General features: G+C 37.3%; 1 protein-coding gene across 1 annotated transcript in view; it reads left to right on the top strand.

Annotated features, from left to right (window-relative positions):
* The window catches only part of ADAMTS19 (ADAM metallopeptidase with thrombospondin type 1 motif 19), a 214333-nt gene that overhangs the window by 157511 nt on the left and 41558 nt on the right, over window positions 1-15264 (top strand). The window contains exons 15-16 of the mRNA XM_081825619.1: window positions 4689-4816; window positions 9489-9609. Of these exons, the coding sequence (XP_081681745.1) occupies window positions 4689-4816; window positions 9489-9609 (249 nt within the window). The remainder of the gene's footprint in view (window positions 1-4688; window positions 4817-9488; window positions 9610-15264) is intronic.

Genomic DNA, 15264 nt, shown 5'->3' with positions numbered 1-15264 from the left:
ACTAATGTCAACAGCCAGATAACAAGGCAGATGACTCCACTATAAATACAGTAGTGTTACGTGTTTGACAGTGAGAGGGTGAGGAGGTAATCTGTTCCCTTCTCTTACCTCATGTCTCTTCTAGAACCTTGTTCTCTGTCACTCTGCACTCCAGATCTTGGCCTTGTTTGACTGCCTCAAACATGCCCTGTTTTCTTCCCCATGATGGCCTCCAAATGGACTGTTTCCTCAGCTGAGAGGAAATGATAAGCACAATCTTCTGTTCCCACTGTCCTCTTAATAAATGGCACTTCCCTCTTTCCAGATGCTTAGACAAGATCTTGGAGTCATCATTTTTTTTCTTTTCTTTTACTGTACATTCGGAATATCAGTAAGGTCACACTAGCCTTATCTTTTTTAATTCCAGTGTAGTTAAGATACAGTGTTACGTTAGTTTCAGGTGTACGATACAGTGATTCAGCATTTCCATGTATTACTCAGTGATCATCAAGCCAAGTGTACTCTTAATTCCCTCCACCTATTTCCCCCCATCCCCCGACCCACCGCCCCTCTGGTAATCATCAGTTTGTTCTCTAGAGTTAAGAGTCCGTTTTTTGGGTTGTCTCTTTTTTTCTTTGTTAATTTGTTTTGTTTATTAAATTCCATATTTGAGTGAAATCGTATAGAATTTGTCTTTTTGTGACTTATTTCACTTAGCATTATACTCTCTAGATCCACCCATGTTGGTACAGATGGCAAGATTTCACTCTTTTTTATGGACATGAACCTTATCTCTGAAGTACATCCAGAGTCTGATCATTTCCCAACATCGCCAGAACTCCTACCCTGGCGCAAGCCACCTTCTCTTCCCCAGTGATTGCAATAAGCCCTCTAACTGGTCTTTATGCCTGTGTTCTCCTTCAGTCTCAACAGCCAGAGTGATACATTTAAATTGTCAGTCATGTCTTGTTACTCTTCCATTCAAAAGCCTCTGGTACCTTCCCAGTTCGCTCAAAGTCCATATTCATTCCTTCTAAGGGAAGGACTTAAGGAGCTCTGCTACCTGGCTTCTTCTTACCTTCAGACTTCATCTCCACTGTTCCCTGTCACCCTTCCACCCACACTGGCTCCCTTGCTCTTCCTAGAATAAGTCCTAGTGTCTTGGAAGCTCTTGCTTTCCTTGCTGTGACATCATCTCCAGATATCATTAGGCTTCAGTCTCTCACCACCTTCAGGTCTTTTGTTAAACAGTAACACAGTGCCTTTCCTTTCCCTGCTTTATTCTTTTTTCACAGAACTCATCACCATCCGCCATAACGCTTTTGCTTTTGTTTATTATATGCCCCCCATAATTGTTGGAAGAGCAGGGATTATCCTATTTTTGCACTGCTCTATGTGTGGCATCGTCAACAGTACCTGAACAGAATAGGCACTTAATAAACTAGGTTGAATGAATGATGCGCCTTATAGGAATTTTCTACTGATCTGTCCTGGCCCCTCTTCTCACTAAACATTCTCCTTGGGATAATATTACTTTATTCACTAGGTTTTATTTATCATCTATATGCTAAAGGAACACAGATATTTCTCTCCAACCCAGATCTCTCCATCCCAAGCCCCTTCATTACTTACCCATCTGTTGCATGGACATCTCTACTCAACATCTCATTCTTTCTAACTCAACATGCCCCTTTCCTTTCTCTCTGCTTGCCCCTTTAGCTTCTCTCACCTCTTCTCCATCATTCCCTTCTGTGTTCTCCAGCACATCCAGACCAACTTCCATTCCATCCCTCATACACATCATGCTCTCTTAGATCTGGGCCTGTAAATATGCTAGTTTCTTGGCATAATACCTTTTATTTCTCAAGCTTTGTTCTCTCTCTCTCTCCCCTTCCCCCCCAACCCCGGCCTTTTATTTACCTGAAAAGTGCCTGTTGATTTTTTTTGGACTCAGTTTATGTCAAGTCCTCTAGGAAAAAAGAATCCCCCTGATCCTCCAAATTGGGTATGTGCTCCTTCCAAGCACCTCACAAGCACCCTAATATCGGAGATTTTAATGTTTCTGTATTCTATTACGTGTGTTTAGGGGACAGACTGACAGATATAAAGCTATTAAGCTTCTGATAAATATTTGTTGCATAAATTTTTGTTGTAGAAATGATGACTGCTCAAACAATGAAAATTATCATCTGATCCTCTGAGGATTTATCTTATCTCTGCCTCTAACTAGCTGTGGAGTTTGATAATATTAAAGTCATTTGAAGCCTGTTCATTCAGAAGTGAAATAAGAGAAAGGAAACAGGTTCCTTCCAAATTAAAAAAAAAAACAAACAAAAAAACAGGATTCAGCATTTCCATGTATTACTCAGTATAATTGTATGGGAGCCGATTTAAAATATTAAAAAAAAAATTAAAAAAAAAACAAAAAAACGGGATTCAGCATTTCCATGTATTACTCAGTGTAATTGTATGGGAGCCGATTTAAAATATTAAAGCCATTGGAAATTACAATTTTAAAAGCCCCCACCTCTTATAAAGTGATGTCTATCATCAGAATGATCCATAATAAATATTTATATAATTAGTAGGCTAACCTTTTTTATAATTTTACAACACATATCCATCAAACACATCAGTCCATATGTTAAATAAAATACACAACAGTAGTCTTCATGTGTTACATGGCACTATGGGAGAAACTGAATATATGATTCCTTTAAAAATCCCAAGTCTTCATAGCATATGACACCTTAAATTGCAAGGGGCTATTTCTGCTATTCTTATGTAATACATGAATCTATGGCTAGGAAAATTAAATACAGGATATCAGTGCTGTAGTGAACAGTTATTTTTAGAGGAAAAAAAAGATGCATGGCTTTAACATTCAGGTATTTTACATACACTGTGTTGAGATTTGGCTGAAATCCATGTTTAATGCATATCTTGGAAAGGGTTGGTCTCTTAAATCAAGACAAAGCCTGCCTGCCAAGTAAGTACTGGCATGTTACATGGATCACTCTAATGTCACAATCTCAAGGGTATACTCCAGGAGGGAAGATTGGGATCAAATATTTATGTCATCTGTAAAGCACAGTGAATTGACAATATGTTGTAAAAGGAGAAATAGATTTTTATCTGAATTCTTGCTTGGAATGTGAATGGAATTTTCTAGATGAGCTCCTTTCCACATTATTCATATATCTGGTTTGCTCCTCTCTTCATGAAAACTCCATAAAGAGAATTATATATATATATATATATATGTACATATATATATATATACATATATGTATGTATAAAATATCACTTTTAAAGTGTTGCAATTATAACAGCTGTTTTTAAGTCCAAAGATATGACATAGTAAGCAGTCATTGAATAAACATAACCTACTTTGAGGTGTGAGAGCATACTGAAATGCTTTATTGCGGCTTATAATGGCATCTTAAAGGAAAATTTCAAAACCATGCACATTGAAGGCCATGTTCCAACTCCCCAGAATTGTTCAGAGCAGTATTCAGAAGCCACATGTGAAAACTGCTTGAAATGTTCAATTCTGAAGGCTCATTTAACTGTCTGTCTTCTCTTTGCAAAGTGATACCCTGTTCCATGCCTCTGGCTGTTATTTGGTATTTATAGACTCCCATCAGCTTACGTGGAACTTTACTGAAGACATAAGCAAAGATCAGTGTCAAAGACTGTAAACCATTTTCCATTCTATTTATATGAGCTTAATAAACAGTAAAGGGCCTGACTGGTATCAAGCCAGTAGAGTAGTAATGTAGCATGGAAATTGCTCTGAAGTTTCAGGTTTGGATAATTCTCCTACTGGTGTTACCAAATACTACAGTTCTTCTGTAGGACGCTTAGAAATAGAAACAGCCCTTTAAAAATATTTTGCCACTCTTGACTGAGCCTGATAGGCAAGCGTTTTTAACTCTACCCATCCTACCTTATTGCTTAATGAAGCACTGAAGAAGACTGCCAGCCATTCAAAAACTCTTTACCCAGAAAGGTGTCCCTCCCCCTAGATATCATATATGCTGGCGTGCTTTCCAAGGAAGCAATGAAGGGAGTTAAGTCCTAGATAGCCCTTCAGCAATTGTGCGTTCCAGTGGATGTTCTCATGGGATTGTGTTGCGTTTCTACACATCCTTGTAATTGAAGATCTTAGGAGAATTGCTCATCTCAGAAATTCTTCTTTCTCCATTTAGTAATTTTTCAATTAGAAAATGCCAAATGCATCGGATTGCAAATTCGTGTATGGGAATTTAGAAGTGACACATCAAGAAAGTCTTCATGAACGAAGTAAATCTGAAATAGGCAGAATTCTCAGATGTACTTAAGATAAAGGGGAGTTCATTCCAAAAGATACGAGCAAGAAATGGTGGTGTTTGAAATATTTGGGCACAAGAATCATTGGTTTGTGTGGTAGAGGTAGAGGTTTGGGGCCAGAAAATAATAAGTGATACATTTTGAAAATAATCTGAAGACATATTTCTTAAGAAGGAGATAAATATTCATTGGACATCTATTTTTTCCCAGGCATCTTCTCATTTACTACTCATAATAACTACTCTAGAGCTACATTATTGCATTCACATCAAATTATATTTTTTCCTCGACAACTGTCCTGAAAAATAAAGCTTGAGATAAAAATATTTATGGAGTAACTTTTGCTCATTTTTTTTTTTTATCCACTCTGTGTGTAGAAAAACCATGTGCCTTGTTTTGCTCTCCTGTTGGGAAAGAAGAGCCTATTCTTCTGTCAGAAAAAGTGATGGATGGAACTTCTTGTGGATATCAGGGATTAGATGTCTGTGCAAATGGCAGGTGTCAGGTAAGACACTCCAGGAGGGAGACCGTATGTGCTGAGGGAGGCTTTGAGCAGCTCCACAGGGTGCTGGAAAGCTCTGCACCAAGATTCAAAAGCTGCGGATGGAGTCCTGATTCAACTGTCATCTTGAGCAAGTCTGATCTGCTTTGAAATTCCCTTCATGTGTCTAACGAAGGGTTTGTACTAGATAATCTGTAAAATCCATGACTAGCTCAAAGAACTTGAGATTTTTATTCTGGAATGTACATATTACACATCTAAAATGGCATTTTCTGTCAAAATATTCCAGACCCAAAATTCAAGTACTCCAGTTCTCCATATCTTGTATCCAAGGCTGAGCCATGTGGCAAAAACTTATAAAATCAGTCTTGTTACTCACTTAATATTACAGTATTTTTAACATACTGGAACCAACTGATTTTTAAATATATATATATTCAAATTTCTTTTTTTTTAAAATATAAATATCATTTATTAAGCATAGTTAAACATAGATTTTGTTTGTTGGTTTGCTAACAGACTTATTGAGATATAATTTACATAACATAATCATTTTTTTTATTCTTATGTTAATCCCCTACATTACATCATTAGTTTTAGATGTAGTGTTCCATGATTCATTGTTTGTGCATAACACCCTGTGCTCCATGCAGTATATTCAAATTTCTTAAAATGCTTCAACATTTCATTTGCTCTTATCTTTCTTTTTAAAAGCAGTCTCCATTTACTACATGCATTTATGCATGCTTCTTCATTTATCTTTAGAAAAGGAGAGTAAGTATGGACAGCATAGTGGGAAGATCAAAGGCTAGAACTTTAAAGTTGCTACTTATAATTCTACCACTATCTCAAGTTGGCTTCCCCCCTGGGAGATTAATAGGCAGAAAGATTAATGCCAAGTGTCTTCACATCACATGGATCAACATCCATGTTGGGAGGGGAAGAAGACAGGGTTGGGCACAGGGAGAAAGGGGGCTATGGTACAGTCACAACAGGACCTCAGCCCACCCTGTGAGGGGCATGGAAGCCAGGATGGCTCTTTAGAGTTGTCCTCATTTGTGGTGAGAAAACCAGGCCTTTTTACCCCTAACATCTAGCTGCAAACTGCACCAGGAGGGGGATGGGACCTTGGGAAAGGCAGTTTTCTTCAGACTAGGCAATTTCTTCCAAGGGCTGATGGCTGAGAGCTATCAGCTGATAAAGTGGGTGGGCACAGGAAGGAAATAAATCCCTTAGTTATGAAAGACGTATCTGAGTAGAGCAGCGCTGAATCCATGGCAGCCACTAAGAAACTATATTCTTGTGAAAATCACCTAAAATACGTATGCACACGTCAAATGAAGTTTTTAGACCTGTGGTCATTGACTTTTTTGTGCAATACACTCCTTTGAGAATTTGATGAAAAGTTTCCTTTCTTCCCAGAAAAATGCATGTCTGTGCACACGTGCACATACACAAGCGTGCGCGCCAAAATTTGAAAAGAGTTTCAAGGTGTGGGTGGATCAACCTGTATTCCAATAGAGACCTATGGAATTCTGGGTAAAAACTTGGAAACACTATGAAATTTAAATGCTTTCCCAGCTCTCAGATTTTATATTTTGCCAGCATGCTATAGTTTTTTTTTCTTTGTTTTATTATGTTATGTTAATCACCATACATTACATCATTAGTTTTTGATGCAGTGTTCCATGATTCATTGTTTGCATATAACACCCAGTGCTCCATGCAGAACGTGCCCTCTTTAATACCCACCACCAGGCTAACCCATCCTCCCACCCCCCTCCCCTCTAGAACCCTCAGTTTGTTTCTCAGAGTCCATAGTCTCTCACGGTTCGTCTCCCCCTCCGATTTCCCTCCCTTCATTTTTCCCTTCCTGCTATCTTCTTCTTTTTTTTTTTTCTTTAACATATAATGTATTATTTGTTTCAGAGGTACAGATCTGTGACTCAACAGTCTTACACAATTCACAGCGCTCACCATAGCTGTGAATTGTGTAAGACTGTTGAATCATAGACCTTTACCTCTGTTATAGAGGTTAAAGCACAGAATCCTGTAATACCATTGACATAAGAAGCAGTCTTATAATTACATTTTAATTTCCTTTATTCTTTAACAGCCTGTATCAGTAACCTGAAATGTAATTTTTCATTTTCCTGTAAAAAAAAATCATTGCAGGCATTTACCTATACATATTTTGTTTTCAGACCTGTATGTTGTGCAATTAAAGCTTTTAACTCTATTTCATCATTATTGTAAGTCTGTCAGATTAGTGCATGTCTTCAATGAATTTGTTCTTCAAAAAAATGTATTTCCCTAACTGTATATGCCAAATACAATAGCCTAAATTGCTATTCTTTTCACTTAACAGTGTTGTGTAAGCCAGATCTTTTACAGAGTCCCTAGACATCAAAATTGTAACAACAACAACAAAATTCTGCCTAACCGCTTGGTGAATCTGATGGTTATAATTAAAGTTCCATGAACTAGATTGTGCCTTCTGACAGAATTGGAATACTTCAAGATTCTGGCTTTTTAACTAAAATGCTACATTCTGTCTTCGAATATAATTAAAACCATGCTACTTTCTTTTTTCTTTCTGACAAGCTCCTATTTTTCAGCTTTGGCTACACAAAATACACAGCACCAAAACTGAATGTAGAATTGTAAACTTGGTGAGGGACGAAGGAGGGCAGTTGAAAATAGATAGCTTTCTCCTCACGACCCATTTTGTCTCTATATTTCTGTCGTGGAAAAGGATAGAAAAAGCCCTTTTCTGTATTATCATGTTATCCGCCCACTCCAGCATGCTGGTGGTACTTCGGGTGCCCACCACCAGGGCGATGATATTGCCTTTGCAAAGTCCTTCAACCTCAACTTTTGGAGATACGGGGGCATATTGTGATAAGTGTGGATACTTGAAACTGTCAGTTACAAAATAAAAATCTTTTTTTTTTAAATTTTATTTATTTATTTGACAGAGAGAAAGAGACAGCTACAGAAGGAACACAAGCAGGGGGAGTGGGAGAGGGAGAAGCAGGTTCCTGCTGAGCAGAAAGCCCAATGCGGGCTCGATCCCAGGACGCTGGGACCATGCCTGAGCCAAAGGCAGATGCTTAATGACTGAGCCACCCAGGCACCCCCAAAATAAAAAATCTTTTATTCTTATTTTTTAAATGCATGATTGTTGAGCCATGACATCATGTCTATCCCTGGCCTTTATTTTAGGTTTACAGACTTGTAATATCCCAGTTACAAGGGTTGGAAAGAACTAATAAATTAGTAGGTACTAATTTTTCAGTCATTTAGCTACTGTTTCTTGGGTTTGTTGTATTTGCCAAGAAACAGCTGGGGATAGAGCATTATTATTGTTTTTATCATTTCAAAGACCACTCTACACTCTACTGTCAATTTTTCCTCATTTGTACGTAAATGAGAGATTTTTTTTTTTTTCAGGTCTTTTTATGGCTCCTCCTTAGTGAGCTCTTCCAGTACCTTTGTTGTATTTTGAGAATTTCCTGTGGTGGCCACCTCTTTCATCCATGACATTCTCTTTATTTCTCTCTGAATAAGCTTTGATTTGCAGATCAAACTTCTCCACTAATGCATTGCTTTGTCTACCTCTTGACACTGATAGATCCCCTTGATAAAAGGAAAGGATGCTATATTATGCAGGTTTAATGTGATTTGGGCTTTCTCAGGATATTCATCATGCAGCTGCATTTTATAATCTGCTTTCTTCCCCCACCCGAACACTACCAACACTAACCACAGAAAAGGACCCTGTTTTTGTTCGTGTTTTATTTAAGATGTTAAAAATTCCTCTAAAATAATTGTAACATTATAAATCAGTCTCTCTTGCAACTCCTTCTTGATTAAGGGTAGCGGAATAAGCGTTACCATTTAGTTCTGACAATATTGACATTAAATTCTGCCCTTTGAGTATGCACAACTTTGCAAATTATAATCATATTTTCTGAATATCAATGGGAGACCAACATTATTCACTAGAAAAGAGTCAATGATTTTTTTTCCCAGAAAATTCATATTAACATAATTCCCTTGGAAGCAAATTAAAATGAATTTCCCCACTGTTCGTATTTTCTTACAGTGGCCATGGGGCCATGGGTTGTGAGCAGCCTTACTCACATTCATGTGCTGGATGCCAAAGCAGATGGGGATAGAAGTTTATTCGTGAACTGTAGTGAAAATAAACATTTATGTTTGATTTTCACAAAGTTAATATTTAATATTTAGCCTTTGCTTTGCGACCACCTTAAGAAGTGAAGCCTTCCATATAATGAAGTATATCTGTTCTATGTTAAGTAGGATGAAGTAGATTAATAATATTATATTTAATAGAAATGTGATTTCCTTTGGGGTTTATATAAATTGCATTTGTCTCAGTGATGTTTTTCCAAATTGCTTTAGGATACCATTTAATTCTTAATATGGGAAAAATACCCTCATCACTGTCCTGCTATTTGGTCACTTTATTGATGACATCATTCGACATGAGCTTGCTCTATTAGTTTGCACCAGAAAATATGACATTTTACTAGTTTGTCAATTAGATATGTCTAGTCTGGAGATACTAGGTTTGTTCTAAATCAGTGGTTAAAAAAGCAAAAGGGAAAAAAAACTCACTTTATGATCTACTGTCAATCTCTTGTTACAGAAAGTTGGCTGCGATGGTTTATTAGGGTCCCTTGCCAGGGAAGATCACTGCGGCGTATGCAACGGCAATGGAAAATCATGCAAAATTATTAAAGGGGATTTTAATCATACTAGAGGAGCAGGTAATTTTTTTTTTCAAGATTACTAATCCAAACAGTCTTTGAGAACAGAGAGATTACATTAAAGTTGACTTAGAAATCACAGTTCTGACTCCTTAATTGAAGACTTTTGTAATGGGGATTGAGTGATTTTTCGTGATGACATATGATACATGTGACATGAGCCAGAGATTCTAACAAGCCCATGTCCCTTTAATGTAAATATGAAGTCATCTGTTATTCATTTAATAAAGTAGAGCAGAAAGGGAATAATCTAATTTGCATTGGCTAATGTTATCAGGTTTCTTCAGACCTAATTCTCCAATGCAAAGCATGATGTCTAACAGAGAAGAAAGATTTGTAACAGCCTAGGGCAGCTATAGTTAGAGTACTAGTCTTCAGGTTTTCAGCTTTCCATTTTGTTTGTTTTTTTTTAATGTTTTTATTCAATTTGAAGGAATAAGATTTTAGAAATAGAGAGTTTGTAGCAGTGTGGTAGAGTGGAAGTGGTAGCAGGGACAGTCAGGAGATGTGGGATCACGGTCCAGATACATTAATAGTAGGGAGTCAGCCCCTCTTCTCTTGTATCCTCATCTATAAATACTGGTACCCCAGGGATGTGAGAATGAAATGGCCATGAATGATCCATGTAGTGTGAGTTTTAAAGTGATCCCCAACGAAACGTGATAGTGTTTGTATTGAAATATAATTACCCAAAGGTTTGCTTTATATGTAGAAAACACCTTATCCTCCAGCTTACTGGGAGTAAGCAGACATTTACATTAGCATCTTACCTGGGCATCTTCTCAACATTCTTTAGTATTTATGATTATATTTTCATCATTATTAGTATGCTTCTATTACATATCTGTTTGTTTCCTATCTTAAGTTCTTTTCTTGTTCAAATATCAAAAAATCTGAAACTAAAGAATGTTTTAGTTTGAATACAAAGACCAATCCATTTGTGTCTGAATAATCAAGAAAACTGAGTTCATTCTGGATAAAAGAGTCCTTCAAAAAAGAAAATTAGACAGCCCTCTGAAGTGGAATATAACTTTTTGATAGCCCCAGCAGAATAAAAGATAAGTGAGCTTGAAGATCTTGAAGCCTAAAAATAACTGAGGCCCAGGGTAAATTGCAGATCAAAATCTCAACCTCCAAAGCTGTGAAAAATGTGACAGGTCCTACAAGTCAAAATCTGCCAGAACTCATTTAGAAAAATCATACTTTGCTCTAATAGCCTCTCAGACTTCCAACTAAGAATTACAATTATAAGAAGCTTTCCAGGATGATTGTAGTGGAGAAGGGCTTACAGTATAGAAGTTCAGATGAAGTCTGAAAGACCAAAGAGATTTTTTAAAGATACAAGAATTTTTGAAGAATATTCTTGCATGGTTATTTAATATGCATGGAAACAGTTCACTGAAGATTACTGATCACATTCAGCACTGACATCTTTATTTAGTTGTAGTAACACTTTATTTTTCCACTAAGCATAGAAAACAGAAACACCAGTTTAAAAATGAGTGATGCTTTTCATTCTGACTGCAGTTGTGTGGGTACATTTTCCCCCAGATTTCTACTTCAAACCTCCTTTGTTTTTATTGCACTTTTATTTCTACTTTTGTTCATTTGTTCATTTGCTATTGGTAATTCATGTTAATGGAAGCTATTATTTGGAAAATGTCTGAGATGCCTAAGATACTGGGAATATTGGAGACTAATAATGTTGTTTTTTTTCCTTCCAACTCTATGCTAGTTTCACATGACTCTCAGGAAAGAGACTAGAATTGTTAGCTTGGATCATAAGGTCCTGCGTGGTGTTGTCCTTACCTGTCTCTCCAAGATCATCTCACACCAGCGTCCCTTTCCTTTCCAGATTTCTTACAGATGCTCAAACTCACCATGCTCCCTCCAGCACCTTGAATTTAAAAATACGGTTCTGTTAGCTTTCTCTTAGCTTTGCTCGGTTCATTTCTAGACGTCACTTAGATCTCAGTTCAAATGGCACTTCTTCAGTGAACACTGAACATCCTCCACTTCCCATCACTAACAACTTGTTCAGTGACACCATATTTGTATCCATCTGGTGAGGCTCTAATCACATTTGTAAGTTTACATTTACTCGTCTCTGTTTCCCCTGTAGTCTTTAAGATCATGCGGAAAAATCTCCTGACTACTTTTGTTTAACACCATATTCCCCATGACCAGCATAGTGTATGATCCATTAATATTTACTAACATAATTAATAACGAAACATTATTTTTTAGTAAGTTTGAAAAACAAAAATCTGTGTAAGTCCTTAATTATATCATGGGCTTCATCTATTTGTGACTTAAAGAATGTTGTGTTCATTTCTCTGGAGACAATTTTATCCTTATAGTTTATGGACTTCCTAGAATTTCTTGAAGGAATTGCAGGCTTCTTTGGTCCAGTTGGCCATGCACACTGTATATATTGTATGAGTAACACATGTGCAGACACATGTGGGTGTTTTCAGTCCCTGTGCTCTATTTAGAGTTTGCTAAATCATTTTTGTTGGAGCTAGAAAATAAACTTGAGGAGGTTTTTTTTCTTAGTGCATTTATCATGTCTTTCATTCTAACTTGCCTAGCTGCAGGATAAGTTTTTAAAGGAATTTTTAAAGATAAATTGTATTTTTGGCTGGTTGTGGAATTAGATAGTTACCAATATATACTAGGAAGAAACTGGGCATAAAATGTGTTATTCTTAGGAGAAGAGATGATGATACTGATCCTGTATAAGGAACACATGGTCTGAGACTTTTGGTTTGTATGTTTGGCATAGCGGAAGGAGAGAAATAGTGTTATGTATTCTATTTTATGCAATAGTGGCAGTGGGTCCTAGCTGGAAGCACATAGTGGAATCAGATCTGAGGTCAAAGCTTTGGTCAGCTAATTACTGACAAAACAGTCTTGAAAATGGTGTTTTTTCCCTCTACCTTCATTTTCTCATCTATCAAATGAGAAATGTAGTTATCTACCTTGGATGTTATCATTATGATTAAATGAATAATTTATGTAAATTGCCTGTAGTAGTGTCTAGCACATAGCAGTTGTTCAAAATGTGACATTTATCATTATCATTACCATGAAGATAATGACTGCTGTTGGCATCTTAAGAGGTCTGTTTCAGAATGGGATCCCTGGTTATTAAATAAGATGTTCCTGTGTACAAAGCCAGCTATCCAACATGAGGATCAAATTTACGACGTGGACATCACAGACTTTATTCCAACTGCTAAATTCGGCAATAGCCACTCTCGTATTCATTGATTTAAATATATGTTAACTAACTAGAATTTAAATAAAAACTTGAAAAACAGTGCATTCTTAATTGTGCTAAATGACTTCATTATTGAAAACTATCTAGGCCCCACAGTCATTGGCTATCTCTCTTCGAATGTCTTTGCTCAGTATTTCTCTCCCTCCCTTCCTTCTTTAAACTCAGTCTAAACTCATCTGACCTTTAAGCCATTCCAGTTGAGTAACAGAGAATTGCTCCAGATATATCCATGAACTTAGATATATCTGGTGTCCTAATGCACAGCAAATCTCTGAGTTTCCTGCTAAACCCGAATAGGAATTGACAGTTACTCCCTCTACTTCTCTCTCTCGCTACTCTTCTTTCTTAACATCCTGAAATTTAACCTCTTCTCCAAATACTTTACTGAATTCTTTTGCTCAGAGATTAAGTCACCTCTTTTTTTTTTTTTTAAGATTTTATTTTATTTTATTTATTTATTTTTTAAAGATTTTATTTATTTATTTGACAGAGAGAGATACAGCGAGAGAGGGAACACAAGCGGGGGGAGAGGGAGAGGGAGAAGCAGGCCTCCCGCCGAGCAGGGAACCTGATGCGGGGCTTGATCCCAGGACCCTGGGATCATGACCTGAGCCGAAGGCAGACGCTTAACGACTGAGCCACCCAGGCACCCCAAGATTTTATTTATTTATTTGAGAGAGAGAAGGAGATAGAGAGAGAGAGCATGAGAGCGGGGAGGGTCAGAGAGAGAGGCAGACTCCCTGCTGAGCAGGGATCCCGATGTGGGACTCGATCCCGGGACTCCAGGATCATGACCTGAGCCGAAGGCAGTTGCTTAACCAACTGAGCCACCCAGGCGCCCAACAGTCACCTCTTGATTGTGACATCCGATGGGCTCTCCTTTGTCACCTTTCTCTTTGATTCTTGTACAGCTATGGACACAGCTGACCAATGGCTCCCCTGGAGATAATCCAATCCATAGGATCCCACTGCACCAAAACAGCCAGATCTCCAGGTCTTCTTGTGATTATTCCTTCTCCGGATTCTTTTTTATTTTCAGTCTGGTGAAAGCGATGGCTGTCCTAGGTTGAGTCCTGCACTTCTCTTCTCTCCATTTTTTCTAATTACTTTCATGGCTGATATTACTGCCTCACAAAAGTACTCCACTTGCCTGACTTTTGTCTGGAGTTCCAGATGTTCCACAGTTCTTAGCAGATATTTTTTACTAGTGTGTTACACGGTTTTATTAAGTACAGATTGCAAAGTCGAACTTATCAGATTACTACCAAAACTTGACTTCCATGTTCTTATAAACTATGGCTGCATTCTCACAGAAGTAATAAGAACACATTGTGTTCAGTGTTTATTTCCCCACTTTCTGTTGGTTGTCAAGTTCAGATTTTTTTTTTCTTCACAGGGCCGTCTGGATTTTCTTCCTTAGCCTCTCATATTCCTGGGATTTTACAGTAACCTCCTGACACTGTTATCCACAACTGTATCACTAAGTATCCTGCATACTGTTGTCAGATAAAGCTTCTCCAAACCAGTGTCTAACTACCAAGTTCCTTGTTATAGAATGTTCACTAGCTTCAGATGGATCAATTCAGCGTCTTGGGCATGCATATGTCTTTCACAGAGACATATTCTAACATCTTCTCTGACAGAATTATTTTATTGATATGTTACTAAAAATATTACTGACTCTCTTACTTCTCTTTTCATACAGCAAACTCATACTTTTTCTATACATATCTAAATCCTGTCCATTCTTCAGGGACAGTTCATCTGTTTACTTCTTGATGAAGCTTTCCTTGACTCTCTGAAATGTTCTGTGAATTAGAGTGATTCCAGCTGATGCCAGTGTTTCTCAAACATGAGTACTGCATATAACAATTTAAAAGGAAAACAAGAAAAAATCCCATTCTGTGAGTTAAAAATAGCAGTGAATCTTTTGAGTGATGATGTGACCAGGTTAGGAGGACAGTTGAAACATTGGTTTATATTCTTAAGCAGGGAATTAACCATATCATCTTGCATATGATCTCTTTTACATAATTTTGGAAGTTTTTTTAAACTCATATTTGTAAAAGGTATTTTTGCCTTGTCTTTCCAATTTCATTATGAGCTCATTGAGTGCCCAGATCTTCTTACTGTACTTCTATGTATAAATTGGCAAGTAAGCATTTGTTTCTATTTTCATTGCTGCGTATTTTGTTCATGTATCAAAGTGATAGTGCTTGTATGGTTTGGTGTTACTAAAAATGGTTAAATTGGATAAGCAGCATTCGCTAGTGGAAATTATTATTCGAAAAGCACATGCCTCGAATTCCAGCCACTGCCACCCGGTGGGGTGTACGCTACCTTTGGGTATATACCAATAATTCTAAACAATT

This window comes from Leptonychotes weddellii, chromosome 7 (assembly GCF_054177405.1).
Source record: "Leptonychotes weddellii isolate Sample4059 chromosome 7, ASM5417740v2, whole genome shotgun sequence".
Classification (NCBI taxonomy): Eukaryota; Metazoa; Chordata; class Mammalia; order Carnivora; family Phocidae; genus Leptonychotes; species Leptonychotes weddellii.
This window is presented reverse-complemented; position numbering and strand designations above follow the sequence as displayed.